Source organism: Pyrus communis, chromosome 15, assembly GCF_041283825.1.
Source record: "Pyrus communis isolate YQ-2024b chromosome 15, ASM4128382v1, whole genome shotgun sequence".
NCBI classification, from domain to species: Eukaryota; Viridiplantae; Streptophyta; class Magnoliopsida; order Rosales; family Rosaceae; genus Pyrus; species Pyrus communis.
The window spans coordinates 1,293,806-1,307,693 of NC_142579.1; the positions used below are offsets into that span (position 1 = coordinate 1,293,806).

Consider the following 13,888-nt stretch of genomic DNA (forward strand, 5'->3'; position numbering starts at 1 on the left):
GACTAAACTAAGAGTTAGAAGCGTAAACAAAAAGGATCTGTGTTTGAAAAATACAAGTTTCCTATATTCATAGGAATCAATGGGAGAATGGAAAATTTCTCAAGTCGTTGGGGACCCACGGTGCTGGGGTAAAGCTCTTTCATTTGCATGACATACTTTTTATGGCCTTCGGGGGTTTAGCTGGTACTGGCGCCAATTCCCCGAGGAGAGATGCCCGCTTTATACAGGTAGGGGGTCATGTATAATCATGGCCATACGATTAATCCTAGATGGTTAGATTCAAATCAAAGAAGAGACTCCCGCCTGAGGCTAGGGATAGTCATTCAACCCGTTAAATTTGATAATGGTGGATAACTGTCCGAACAAGATGGATTTAGAGATGAATTTTTTTTTGGATATGGGAAAAATCGTGTCGTCCACCATGCATCTACCCCAAAGTATATGCTTCAACATGAATCACACAAGGATATATTGATATAATAGAAAACTCTGGTAAAATGCCCAGGGTTTCCTATATGATTATATGAGTTCCTGATCCATATCCGTTCAAGTATCCGCACCAAATAATATAATACAGTATATGTATATTGGGTATAATAGAATCTACCTCGATCCATATCCGTCTCCCCATCTGCAGAGAATAATATGTATATTCATAAGTATTAAAATTATTTGATAATCTGTATCGTCTTTCTCCCGTACCTTTTTCATGTAACCAATTTGCCTTAATTTGCTATCATATTTGGCTTATCAAAAACACCTCCAAAAAGTATTATTATGTTTTCTACGATTTGGATATAGATATTTAGTGAAAGAATTAATATTGGAAATTGTTACTGGCACTTCAAAAATCTCATTCTACACTCCAAACTTTCTATATTTGAAAGAAAAAAATACACTTGTGAGAAGTGTGGAATGAGATTTTTTGAGTGCCAATAACACTTCCCTTAATATTTATTAAATTATAATATCTCAGTTGTACAAAAAATGTTTTTTGCATTCGTTAAAGTATGGTTATAAATAATTCTATTAATTAATTTACGATTAAGAATATAATTAATCTTTGAACTTACGAGAAATGGATATGCATTTCTGTTCTCACAGTAAACCGTTGTTGATGCCCGAATACTCTCAAGTCCTGCGGTATCACCAACGAGAAACTACCAAACGCGCAGAATGCCGATCTAATCGCTCGCAACCCTTCCCACACTTCAGTTGGTAATCTTCCTCCGCCAAAATCAATGAGAGTTAATTCCGGCGACGGCCTTAGCGGTGCCTCCGCCACTGCCGCCGCCGCCGCTTCCCGAGATGCCGAGTCCCTCTTCCGGTCTAAACCCATTGCCGAGATCAGAACCGTCGAGTCCACCACCCGCACCCAGATCCAGTCCAAGAAGGAGGAGCTCCGCCAACTCGTCGGTACTCGCTACCGCGATCTCATTGACTCCGCCGATTCCATCGTCCTCATGAAGCGCTTCTCCCACTCCATCTCCCAAAACCTCTCTTCCGTCCACTACTCTATCAATTCCCTCTCCTCCGCATCCTCCGCCGACACCCCCGACTCATCCCGCCACGACCCGACCCGCCACCGCATCTACGGAATCGCCTGCCGGGTCAAGTACCTCGTCGACACTCCGGAGAACATCTGGGGCTGCCTCGACGAGTCCATGTTTCTTGAGTCCGCCGCGCGCTACGTTCGCGCCAGTCACGTATACTCCATTCTCGCCCTCCCTGGTCACGTGCGCTTCCTCTCCAACTTCCCTCTCCTCCAGCACCAGTGGCAGATCGTCGACAGTTTCAAGTCCCAGATCTCTCTGCGCGCCCGCGACCGCCTCTTCGATCGAGAGCTCCACCTGCCCGTCTCCTCCTACGCCGACGCATTGGCCGCCGTCGCTTTGATCGACGACCTCCGCCCGGAGTACGTACTCTCCCTCTTCCTCGACACTCGGAAGTCGTGGGTTTCCGGGATACTCAATGCTTGCCGTGCCGATGCTCAGTGCTCCGACGTCGTTTCGGTGCTGTGCGAGGCTCTGCGGGTGATTCAGGTGACTGTGGGGCAGGTTGGTGAGCTCTTCTTGCGGGTGCTCAGTGACATGCCGTTGTTCTACAAGGTGGTATTAGGTAGTCCTCCTGCATCCCAACTGTTCGGTGGAATTCCCAATCCAGATGAGGAGATCAAGCTTTGGAATTCGTTTCGGGAGAAGCTCGAGTCTGCCTTGGGAATGCTGGACAAGGATTACATTGCCAAGGCTTGTTGCTCTTGGCTTAGCGACTGTGGAGGCCAGATGGTGGATAGGATCAACGGGAGGTTCCTCATCGACGCGATTGGCAGCGGCCACGAGCTTGCCTCGGCTGAGAAGTTGATTAGGGAGACCATGAACAGCAAGGCGTATTAGAAGGGAGCTTGGAGTGGCTCAAGAACGTTTTCGGGTCCAACATTGACCTGCCATGGAGTCGAATGAGTGAACTTGTTCTCGGAGACGATTCAGATCTCTGGGACAGTATCTTCGAATCTGCATTCGTCGCCAGGATGCAGGTGATTGTGGCATACAGGTTCAAGGAGCTCGTGAAGGCCGTGAACATTAAAGAGGGCAAACCCATAGATTTCCTTGGTGCTGGTGGTGGAGTTTGGTTTGTGGAAACCAAATCGAATAATGCTAAGAAAGGTACTGCTAGTGCTCTGCCTTGTGAAGAGAATTGTCTCAATTTCTATTTTGGTCCCCAAGTGAGTAGTATTCGAGATGCGGTGGATAGTAGTTGTCAGGATGTTCTTGATGACTTGCTGTGTTTCTTAGAATCGCCAAAGGCAGCTCTTAGGTTAAAGGATCTGGCACCGTATCTACAAGATAAGTGTTGCCAGACCATATCCAATATATTGGTGCAACTGAATGGTGAGCTTGATAATTTGGAAATTGGCAAAGACACGCAAGGGCCGGTAACTGTTGACAGGGCACTTTTCATTGGGAGACTCTTGTTTGCATTGCAGAGCCACTCCAAACACATTCCCATCATTCTTGGTCCTCCGCGGTCTTGGGTAAATGTAACAGGGTCTGTAGTTCTCGATAAGTTCCCGCCCATGTCAAGACAATCTAGAGCTCCCACTGATTCTCCAGTGCTTGATAGCCCCTCAGGTTCTAAAAGGCATACTTCATCTGCTACTGCTGCATTGCTTGGAGCAGGCCAAAGTGCAAGCCCTAAACTTGAAGAGCTTAATGTAACTATGCGAGATCTCCGTATTCGAGCGCATGATTTGTGGATTTCGTGGTTGTCTGATGAGCTTTCAGTTATTCTTTCCCGTGATCTTCAAAAAGATTATGCTTTGTCATCATCAACTCCTCTGAGGGTAAGGCGTATTCAGCATACTTTGCTCTCCATTATTTCTGTTCTTTACGCTGTTATTTACATTTTATTTAGTATAAGTGAAATGGACTGCAATCTTACGTGATTAGTAGATAGTCATTGGATGCCAACTAGAAAGTGTAAATGATCCTCCCTATCATCTGTTTCATTCAGAGAAATAAGTGAAATTAATACGTTTAAGCATTTGAATCTAAACAGCCTAATCTTTATACTGCAAGCTTGTCTTGATTATTATAATATGGCAGTTGGCCCGTAAGCCGCTTTAACTGGAGATAATTGCAAAGTAGGCCAAATGCAAGATATAACTTTTTTATACAGCATTCTAGAACGGTAAAGAAACATTCTCCACAAAATTGTGTAGTTACAATGTAGGACGAATGATGTGGTTTAATTGAACAGACGTGAAAAAGTAAATTTGTGGATGATTCAAAAGTGGTTTTAAATCAAAGCCATGGCTTAACATATAATTATGTGTTGTGTAAATGCACATTTTACTAGTATTCTTGAATATATTTGGTGCTTATGTTATCTTTAAGACTGAGTTGATTGTCTGTTACGCACTTACGCTACGCTGTTAGTCTCATTTCTATTTCGCATATGTGAAGAAGTTCATCGAATTGGAGGTCATGTTCTTGACAAAACAATTCTGCAACAGTTTGCATTAAGATTGTTGGAAAAGGTATGTAGCTTCGCTTGATATCTGACTTCTTTTCTTTATTCATCAATGTGTTGCTCACCTGCTGCTAGACTAACAGGTCATTGGCCGGCCATCAATTCGTCATTTTATTTCTATTACAGTTTTATGTATACCTATTCGTGATTTTACTATTGCTTAGCATGAAGTCTATCTTCTTATCTTGCAACCTCAGGGATGTAAGTATTGATTTTTTTTTTTTTGTCAACTCTTGCATTTATATTTATGTGCCCTTATGTGTCAGTTTTAATAAATTTACATCTTTATTACCTCATGAAGTAGCTTACGTTTACTTCTGCCATTCACGGAAAATGTGGGTTTTGTGTGTTCATTAGAAAAATGGAAAATTCCCAGTTGTTTCTTTAGATTATTGTTTTGAAATATACTTTAAACTATTTGTCTTTTTTTTCTCCTTTTTTTTTTTTTTTTTTTTTTTTTTTTTTGTTTTTTAATTTTTATAAATATTGATTGCAATACTTTCATGTAGGTCATTGGTATTTATGGAGACTTCCTTTCTACTGTAGAGGCTGGTGGATCTCAAGTGTCAGAGAAAGGAGTTTTGCAAGTTCTGTTAGATTTGAGATTTGTTGTCGATGTCCTTTCTGGGGGTGATTCTAATACGAGTGAGGAGTCATTTGCATACCTAAAGACAAAAAGTCCTTTCAGACGGAAGCAGGATCAAAGCCATGTGAAATCTGCCATTAGAGAGCGTTTTGATGGGTTGATAAATCGTCTTTCGCAAAGATTGGATCCCATAGACTGGCTTACGTAAGTTAATTTATTCTCGTGAATAAAAAGTTAGAAATCTAAACAAATATAATGAACTTCCAGAAGTTTGGATATGCGACTGGTGTCTCATTTCATGCATCATTCTCCCATATTGTTTTGCTTGAAGGGTTATCTCTAGTGGTTGTCTTCAGTGAAAAATGAATATTTAGGAGTTACCTGGTTGATCTCTTGGGCAGCTAGTATGTTGTTATGATCACAGGGGAAACTGAGGATTTGGATCTTAAATAGAAAAGCATGGGAAATTAGGACAATGTATTTTATGGAACATAATTCAACTAGTGAATCATCTATAGGGGAACCACAGCTCTAATGAGCTCTTATTATAGCATAGAAGTCGTGCTTATTGTGGTCCTATGTTTTGAATTATCTTATTTAATGATTTGTATAACTATTTAGGCATTTTGACTTTGTGTATTTAATCACATTATCTTATTTAAGGTATGAGTCGTATCTTTGGGAAAATGAGAAGCAGTCCTACCAACGCCATGCTGTCCTCTTTGGATTCTTTATTCAACTTAATCGCATGTACACAGATACTGTTCAAAAACTTCCTGCTAATTCAGAGTCCAATATCATGAGATGCTCTTCAGTTCCTCGCTTCAAATACCTTCCCATCAGGTTAGTGTTTCTTGAAATTTCTACCGTGTTAGTTGCTCCATTACAAGGTGTGCACAACCCGTGCTACTATTTTGAGTCTACTCATATTTCATTCATATAATGAACTGTATAAATTGGGTTGCACTGGCTGATTCGCTACATACGACTGTTTCTATTAGTGTTTTCCAGTTTTAACTATGTCCATAAATATTCATTGCCAATGGGTATCTTCCTCAATAATGGGTTCTGAACTTTTGACTTTGTCTTGGTGTTCAAGTGCTCCAGCATTGTCTTCAAGAGGGACAGCTAAGGCATCCATTCCAATCTCATCAGATGATATTTCTTCAAGAAGTCCCTGGAAAGCTTATACAAATGGAGATCTTTCCAGTAAGCTTGATTTGGATGATAACTTGAGTTTTTCTGCAGTACCAATCTTTAATTCTTTAATGCAGGCAAGGCTGTCTATCTCTTTACATTTTCTTGTTACAAGTTTTTCCTATTTTTATAGTTGCGTTCAAAAAAATTTTGTTTCATGTTGGAATAGCGATGCATTTGTTTGAAATGTGAATTTTTGTGGTTCACAATAAGCCAGTTGAGACACATGGTTAAAGCATGTAATGCAAGACATTTTTAGTTTCACGCTATTAGGTTTGATTAAAACAAGTAAATTGTCTAGATAGTAATGAGATAAAAGAGCGTGTCAGGTCCATAAGCAAGTATGGATTGCACACTGCATACCTCTTGTTTTTTCTGATATCACCGCAATATTTCTCTTTGCTCGTCTTCTACAAACAACCACCAAGATTTATCCCACTAAGTGGGGTCAGCTAAACTGTTCCATTTGTTTAGGATATTGAGATATACAGATTTTGAAAATGATATTCGTTATGATTCGCAGGCTGGAAGTAAATTTGGAGAGAGCTTAAAACTAGGATCCATGCTAACAGATGGGCAAGTGGGCATATTCAAGGATAGATCAGCGGCCGCCATGTCGTCAATTGGTGACATTCTACCTTCCCAGGCTGCAGGTCTCCTATCATCGTTCACAGCTTCCAGATCATACTCTTGATTGCCTTCAGAATTCTTCAGTCTTCTTTTGGGCATATACAAGTAATCTATGGCTGTGAAGAAACACAACGGAGTCTCACCAAGCATGAGATAAGGGCTCGGAGTTTGCAGTACTTATTTGAAACTTGATAGAACAGGTATGCGATTATGAAACCCTAAATTTTGGAATTTTAGTTTGAGTATCTGTTGGGAGATTACGAAACTTAAGATAATGAGGTTATGTATAGAAGACTGAGAGGCTGAGTAACCCTAGTTTGAAGCTTTGAGAGCTTTATTCTTTATAAATTCGATTCTTTTGTGTTTCCGCTTGTCTTCAAAATTGTTCGAAGTCTGGGGTTTTGCTTTTAAAGTTGGCTGTTAATGTTTCGAAAGACTTAAGAGGAGGTTTAACGTAAGCCTATCTCCCCCGTACAGGTGAGTCAGAGTCATCATTATGTACAGAGGAGAGGTAGCTGAAAGTTTGGTCCATTTGTTTCTTCAATGCCTCCGTCTACTTTCGAAGGCTTCAGCTAAATTGTCTATGAAGTGTCTATGGAAGTTAATGCAATGCTGAAAGAATCGGAGATGAGAACGATTTGGGTGTCATGTCAGCATGGATGAGGAGGATGCGCGATATTGTTCGTGTCCAATTCAATTTTTCTCTACGAACTGGAACTCTTGTCATGTAATTTTGTGTAAAACTTGCAATATACGAAACCGTGTAGTATGTACGCTTAACATGTTAATTAGGAGCCTTACATAAATGAATTTGTACTGTTCTGATTGTTACATAGCTCTTTCTTTTTGGAAAAAACTTCGGAGTATATATGGTGCGTTATTGCATTCAAGTTCAACCTAGGACATAATATGCATTCGAAAAATGCCGGAATCCCCTGGTACATTTTTGCATCACTTAGGGGTGGATGCGGTACAGTCTGACACCAAAAATAAAATTGAATCAACTAGTCCTCAACGATTTGGTTTGGTTTGGTTTGGTTTGGTTTGGATTTGATCAATACCACTATTAAAACAAACTGAATCAAATCACTGGTAATCAGTTTCGTTTTGGTTCGGTTAAATTAAGCATGTTCTAACAAATCACGTCCAACATTTCAAGCGTGTTAATTTTTCAAACATCTAACGAGAGATTGTTTTTATTGATCATAATCGAAGAAAAATTAGTTTTATTGATCGGTGTTAGAAAATGAATTGCCCATAAACAGTGAGATTAGATGATTTAATCAATCATGGTGTTCTTATATTATACAACCTCCTGTAACAATTTCTCTTCTAAATCAACCAAAGCATCTGCACAAAATTAATAGATACACCTAAATTTCTGTCTGAAACAAAGCAGCATCCATTCAATTCTTCAGAAATTAATCGACAGAAACACATGCGTCCTTGAAATTAAAACGATTTAACCACAACTTCTCCGAGAGACGAACGATAACGATACCATTCGAATAAAAAAGAGTAGAACTCTTGAAAACTAGTCCATACAAAATTGACAAAAGTCAGCTGCTTTGCGTTTAACAGTCTCTAGTTTAGTTGGTACTAAATACGAGCTCAGACACTACTGTTAACTAGCATCCAGTGTTCATCTCTATAGCTTTACAAGATTCAAAAGTTACTCAAAATGCAGAAAAAGATAGACTGATAAGCTGCAGCTGCTTACGTTGCAGGGAGAGGGATTGGCTTCACCGCACTTTGGATTCGACGAAATGCTGTTTTTACTCTTTCCTTGAGACCTTCGTTTTCACTCTCTACATCCCCGCTCTGTTTATCAAGCTGCGCCACATTCCCATCAACACTAATCACTAGTTTCCCATTTTCTCCAGGCTTCACATCGCCAAAGAGTGAAACCAGAAGTGCACGAATGACCTTTTCCACCTTCTTCCCATTTTCTTCCTCAGTTTTCATCTCCTCTGATTCAACAACTACCTTGGGGACTTCTCGATTGATATTCAAAATAAGAGCAACAATGGAGTCGGACACCATGTCACTTATAGGATCCGAAGGCCAATGCAGTGATATGTGTTTATCTGTATCCTGCTTCAATGTCACCCGATCATGCACTCGCAATGTTGCCACTCCAGATTCCTCATCCACTGAAGACTCTACACTCTCGAATATTTGCTTAAGCCGATGTTTTATCACAGTGAAGCCACTAGCATATGGAATAGTAATCCGTTGAGTGACATTTGCTGTGCACAGCTGTGAGAAGACATGGAGATCATCGGAAGCCATTATTTGATAACTGAAGCCTTTTTTTACCAGCAAACCGCTGACAGTTTCACAAACTTCAGGGGTCTTCTCAGCAAGCCTTCCAATAGCTTTTGCCATTTTCTGGGAGTTAAAATACAATTCAACAGACTGACAATTCTTTGGGGTCAGGATTTTGGTGTTCCAATCAGCAAACTGGGTCACGAGCTTCTGTTTTAGCCTTCCCATCTCATTAGCTCCTCCATGAACTAGGATTATGTTAGGAGGCCTCAGCTCGTCCAAAAATGCAGTAGTCTGGACAGAGTCCGCGTGGGCAGAGAATGAAATGTTATGGACCTGCATGTTGAGAGGTACCGAGAGTCCAGTCATACTAGTTACCTCTTTCGGTTCATTGATGATGGTTTTGGCTAGAGTCCCTTCAACCATATAACCTGGAATAACGCACGAATTTTTCTTATCAGTGCACCACTTATCAAATAGCTGCCTTGACAGTCCACTCTGAAGACCACCAGGGCTTGCCATCACCACCGATGGGCCTACATCTTTGAAATTCTCAATGCTCTTTAGTGGTGATATGTACTTGAAAATGAAAGGATTTGACTTCGCATTGCGGATCCTATCGTTCATAGAAAGGGTGTATGTCTCGTATACAGACAAACATCTTTTGGCAAGTGGAGAAGCATAATAAATGGGAATATTATGGAGCTCAGGAATGTTTGACCAATACTCATCAAGGATGAGGAGAAGTTCTTGGGCACGGCCAAGTGCATATGCAGGAATCAAGACACGACCCCCTTGAGAGATGGTTGTGTGGATAACATCAGTGAACCGCTTCTCACGGATGTGCCGAGGTTGATGGCGCTGGACACCATAAGTCGATTCAATAATGCATACATCAGGGGAGAACAGTGGGGTCTCAGCAGCACGGAGATGCCGGTCTTCTTCACGTGAATAATCTCCAGTGTAAAGGACTCTAACACCGGCTATATCAACCATAAACATGGCAGCACCAAGGACATGACCGGCAGCGTAGCACCAAAATCGAATGCCCTCAACCTCTACTGTCTGATGGAAATCAATAACCTGCAATTATCATGCATTGTTAATATTAATATTATCATGGGAATATCATTCATGAATCATGTCGGATTTAAAGGATTAAGGATCCAATAACAGTATTCATGTTAAGCGTACTGAATACAGTAAATAATAAATGTATAATGACGTAAAGATGGTGAGGACTGAGAGTTCATCAGTGACCACAAAGATTAATCAACTACTCAAAGTACTAATATCACCAATCGCCCTGTCCTCAACTGCAAAATTAATTAAGTAAAAAAATGCCAACTGAAATACATCTAAATATACATCCCCTATGAGACACATAACTAACAGTACTAGTAGCGATAGAAAATACATCATCAAGAACAACATAAATCTGTGTTAGGTTGGTTATGCTGGAAAGTGGAAACAAAACAGGTGGGAATGAAAACATAACCCATGGAAGGACAACAAACCTCAATTCTATCCATTGAGGAATTTATGTCCTGCTCATCAAACAACATATCTTCAACTGAAACTTTGCTCACTTTTATATAATCCGTCAAAAGCAACTTGTAGATAACCTTTGTAGCATAAGTCATAAAAACTCGGCCTTTGAATGTGGTCTATCAAAAGTTACAGAGATATTAGTCCCCTGAATAGCAAAATACATACAAATTATTGTATAATTCCTTCATAGAGTGAAAACCTTCTCAAGAAAGTAAGGTAGGGATGCAGCATGATCCAAGTGAAAGCTGCAAGAAAAAAGCATGACCGCATATTAGTATAATGGAATGAACCATCAAGTACAAGGTAACGTAACTTTTAACTATAAAATGTAATAGGATCTAATCAGGTGATTAGGATAGTTTTGCATATTAATTCAGCTTATTAGGATCTAGATCATTTTGTTGTGGAAACTCTTTGTTGTAAATAAGTGGTGTTGAGGATTTAGGTCCGTAAATTGGGTATTTGAGCTAATTTTCCATCATTATATACAATCTTTTCAACTGACAAGAAAATCAAGGAAATAAGCAAAAAGTAGTTAAAAAAAGAATGGTTGATATGTTCAAAGCCATCTTTTAGTCAAAGAAAAATTATCCCATGTAAGCAGCTATCCCATTAGCATTCATCGCTTCTAACTCTAAACAAGAAATACAGAACGAAAGAACGTAAAGTATGTTGTACTAAACCAGAGAAAACATAACAAATTAAGAGTTTTGTTGACCCAATGTGTCATCTCTGATATAATTTAGCAACAGATTTCAACAAAAGCTCCAAATTTTGTACATCAGTTGACGATAAATACATACTGGGTTACGAGAAGGACATCAATTGTGGACGGATCAATCTCATCAAAGTAGGGCAAAGCAGCCATGCCCGAATAAGCGGGGTGAATACCACAATCAAACTACAATTCATACGAAGGCGACCACACAGCCACAAATGCAAGAAACAAGAAAAAAATCAAAGTCAGGAGAGTGAAAACACCAATTATATATTCGATACTGGGAAAAAATAATAACGCAGTTGTGTGAATGGCAGCATACCAAGACAGTTTTCCCTTTGAAGGTCATGTGCACGCAGGAGCGGCCGACTTCATTGCCGGCACCTAGCGGAGTGATGATCATTTTATCATCTTCTCTTGATGCAGCAGGAGCCTCCCGCCGCTTAAGAGGCGCCGGCGCCGGCGGTTGTCCCACTGAAGCCATCTTTACCCGGAATGTGTGAAGCTCTGCAATCAAACTGATAGACAAATGAATCAGAAGACTTGAAATTCCAACTAAAAGTTACATTTTCTTGATTACCCTTTTTTTTTCAGACCCTAAATCGAATTTACCCCGTCGAAAAAAAAAGAAATTGAAATTTTAGTTGAATTGAAGAGGAAAAGTAAAGAACAGCATATAAATAAATGAAAACCAGAAGAGAAAATGTTCGATTTCTTACCTAAGATTACAGAGAAGGAGAGAGAGAGGGGTAAAAAAAAAAGCCTAAAACCCTAGAGAGAGAGAGAGAGTGTTTAGAAAATTTCGCTGAGGAGAGGAGCGAGGAGAAGAGGATGAAAGAATTAAAAACAAACGACCACAGTGGGAGTCGAACCCACGACCTTCTGATCCGAAGTCAGACGCGCTAATCCACTGCGCTATGCGGTCAGATAATAGGAGGGTGTAGAAACTTATCTATACTACCTTTGAACAAGCTTGACATCATTGCTAAATGTGTTGCAAGATCAATCAAATGGTCGGATTTGCTAAACATAGAACCTTTTTTTTTTTTTTTTTTCCTTCTTAATTTATCAATTTGTGCTCAGAGAATTATGAGAACTTACTAGTTCTTAAAATGGTGATTATGTATGTAGTTAATCATAAATGAATTGATTAACTATGTAACAGTGTTTCAGTATCATACAATAATATTTTAACCAACAATTCACGATCTCAACTGCATTCTAGCATTTTGGTCAATAGTGTTAGGGGGTTTCATTCCTTTTAGTTAAAGTGTGTAGCCATTATAATGTATATATATTCTAGCATTTCAGTCAAACAAATGATGTCTTATTTTCAAAAATCACTATCATATGAGATATGAACATTTCAACACCAATTAAAAGGGCGACCCAATAAGGCTCTCCGCTTTGCGAAAGTCAGGAAGGAACATTTTTCGTACGCAACTTTACCCTTACTTTACAAAGATGATAAACATTAGAATACCAATTACTAATATAATTCATGACAGCATAAAGGCATATTGTTCTAATGATTCTTAACAAAACCACATTGTACATCATATGTTGGTGCCTTGACTCCCTCAATTGATTACGTTGTTACCGCATCCGGAAGACTGGTGGATGCTCCAAGTATCCAGGCAACGAACACTCATCCATCTCTTCCGATCTGAACCGGGTACGACATCAAGTATCCCTTCATCTCCTTAAGCTCTTCAGACACAAATGCTTTCCAGTTAAGCTTGGCGATCTCATTAGTACGCTTCACGCATTCAAGGCTCTCAGGATCTTGATAGGTATCCTCAAGTCCACCCAGGTGCTCAGCCCACAAAGACATCCGGTAACCGTATACCTGCATCCGACCAAACGCATTGTGCATATAACATTTGTAATCCACGAGAAAGGGTTTAAGGACTTTGTTGCTTTTCCGAGTACCATATAAAACTAATCTAGTTCAAAGTACAGTCCGATGCACACATAATATATCTGACTGAAATAGTTAATACAATCCGAACTGTTACAAAAGGTATTTGCATAAAAATTTACACAAATGAGTGTGGGAGAATTTTGAACTTACAAACGTAATAGGTTGAAGCAAAAAACTTTAACCTGCAATTCACTCATTTTATATCGGAGTAATAGAAAGAGAGAAGTTTGCAATTACCAGTTTTCCTTAGTGTAAATATATTTTCATATAAAAAATTATTAAACAAAAAGAGGACCCTATTAAATCAAAATAAACTATAAATTTCGTATTATTTTTTTAACGGGCCAGGAGTACATCCAACGAAAACTTGGGCTTTAGCCCAAACCACAAACAACAAAAGCCCAAACCAACAGTATGACATAAAAAATAAAAAATAAAAAATAAATCTGCCAAACAATCTCCAAAACCCTAAACCCTAAAATGTTAATGAAACCCTATGTAAACAAGAAGGCAGAAACAAAACCCCTCCTTCTTCGTTCCTTCCTTCTTCACTGAACAAAGAGCGAAACGACAATCAGAAGAACGAGGTCGTTGGAGAGAGAAGAGAAGCCGACGAAGATGTTGGGGAAGCAACCGGCTTCGGGGGAGGACTTCGTGGCGGTGCACGAGCTCTTCCGCCACCACATAGAGTCATTCGATTACCTTGTCACTAAGGGTCTCTAGGTTCTACTCATTAAGATCAAGCCCATCAAAATTGTCGACCCTTCAATGATAGGACCCATTCCGTAGGAATGGAAAAGAAAAGTAAAATGCAAGGAAAGTAAAATATAAAATAACAATTATTTTCATTCATATCCAATTTAGATGAACATAGTAGTTTAAAGGGTTAATCTCAATTTATTACCCTGAAATTTCATGATTTTCAACATTTGGTGCATAAAATTTTTTTTCATCCCAAAGTCATATCTCAAGTCTTAATTTTGGA

General features: G+C 39.5%; 2 protein-coding genes and 1 non-coding gene across 3 annotated transcripts; 1 reads left to right on the forward strand and 2 right to left on the reverse strand.

Annotated features, from left to right (window-relative positions):
* Nucleotides 1-1,072: 1,072 nt before the first annotated feature.
* Nucleotides 1,073-7,273, forward strand: LOC137716039 (conserved oligomeric Golgi complex subunit 1). The gene is given in 8 exon segments (XM_088685943.1): nucleotides 1,073-2,382; nucleotides 2,385-3,416; nucleotides 3,936-4,036; nucleotides 4,539-4,819; nucleotides 5,279-5,458; nucleotides 5,715-5,889; nucleotides 6,336-6,642; nucleotides 6,920-7,273. Coding segments are annotated over 7 exon segments (3,081 nt in total). The 5' UTR covers nucleotides 1,073-1,241; the 3' UTR covers nucleotides 6,507-6,642; nucleotides 6,920-7,273.
* A 653-nt stretch (nucleotides 7,274-7,926) lies between these two features.
* On the reverse strand, nucleotides 7,927-11,900 carry LOC137740736 (cleavage and polyadenylation specificity factor subunit 3-I-like). The gene is made up of 6 exons (XM_068480559.2): nucleotides 11,699-11,900; nucleotides 11,302-11,497; nucleotides 11,065-11,162; nucleotides 10,461-10,506; nucleotides 10,228-10,377; nucleotides 7,927-9,793 (listed from the first exon to the last, which is right to left on the reverse strand). The coding sequence occupies exons 2-6, from the start codon at nucleotides 11,461-11,463 to the stop codon at nucleotides 8,159-8,161; spliced, it is 2,091 nt and encodes a 696-aa protein (XP_068336660.2). The 5' UTR covers nucleotides 11,464-11,497; nucleotides 11,699-11,900; the 3' UTR covers nucleotides 7,927-8,158.
* TRNAR-UCG (transfer RNA arginine (anticodon UCG)) lies at nucleotides 11,831-11,904 on the reverse strand. Its single transcript has one exon. It is a non-coding gene; the product is annotated as a tRNA-Arg (tRNA).
* Nucleotides 11,905-13,888: the final 1,984 nt, after the last annotated feature.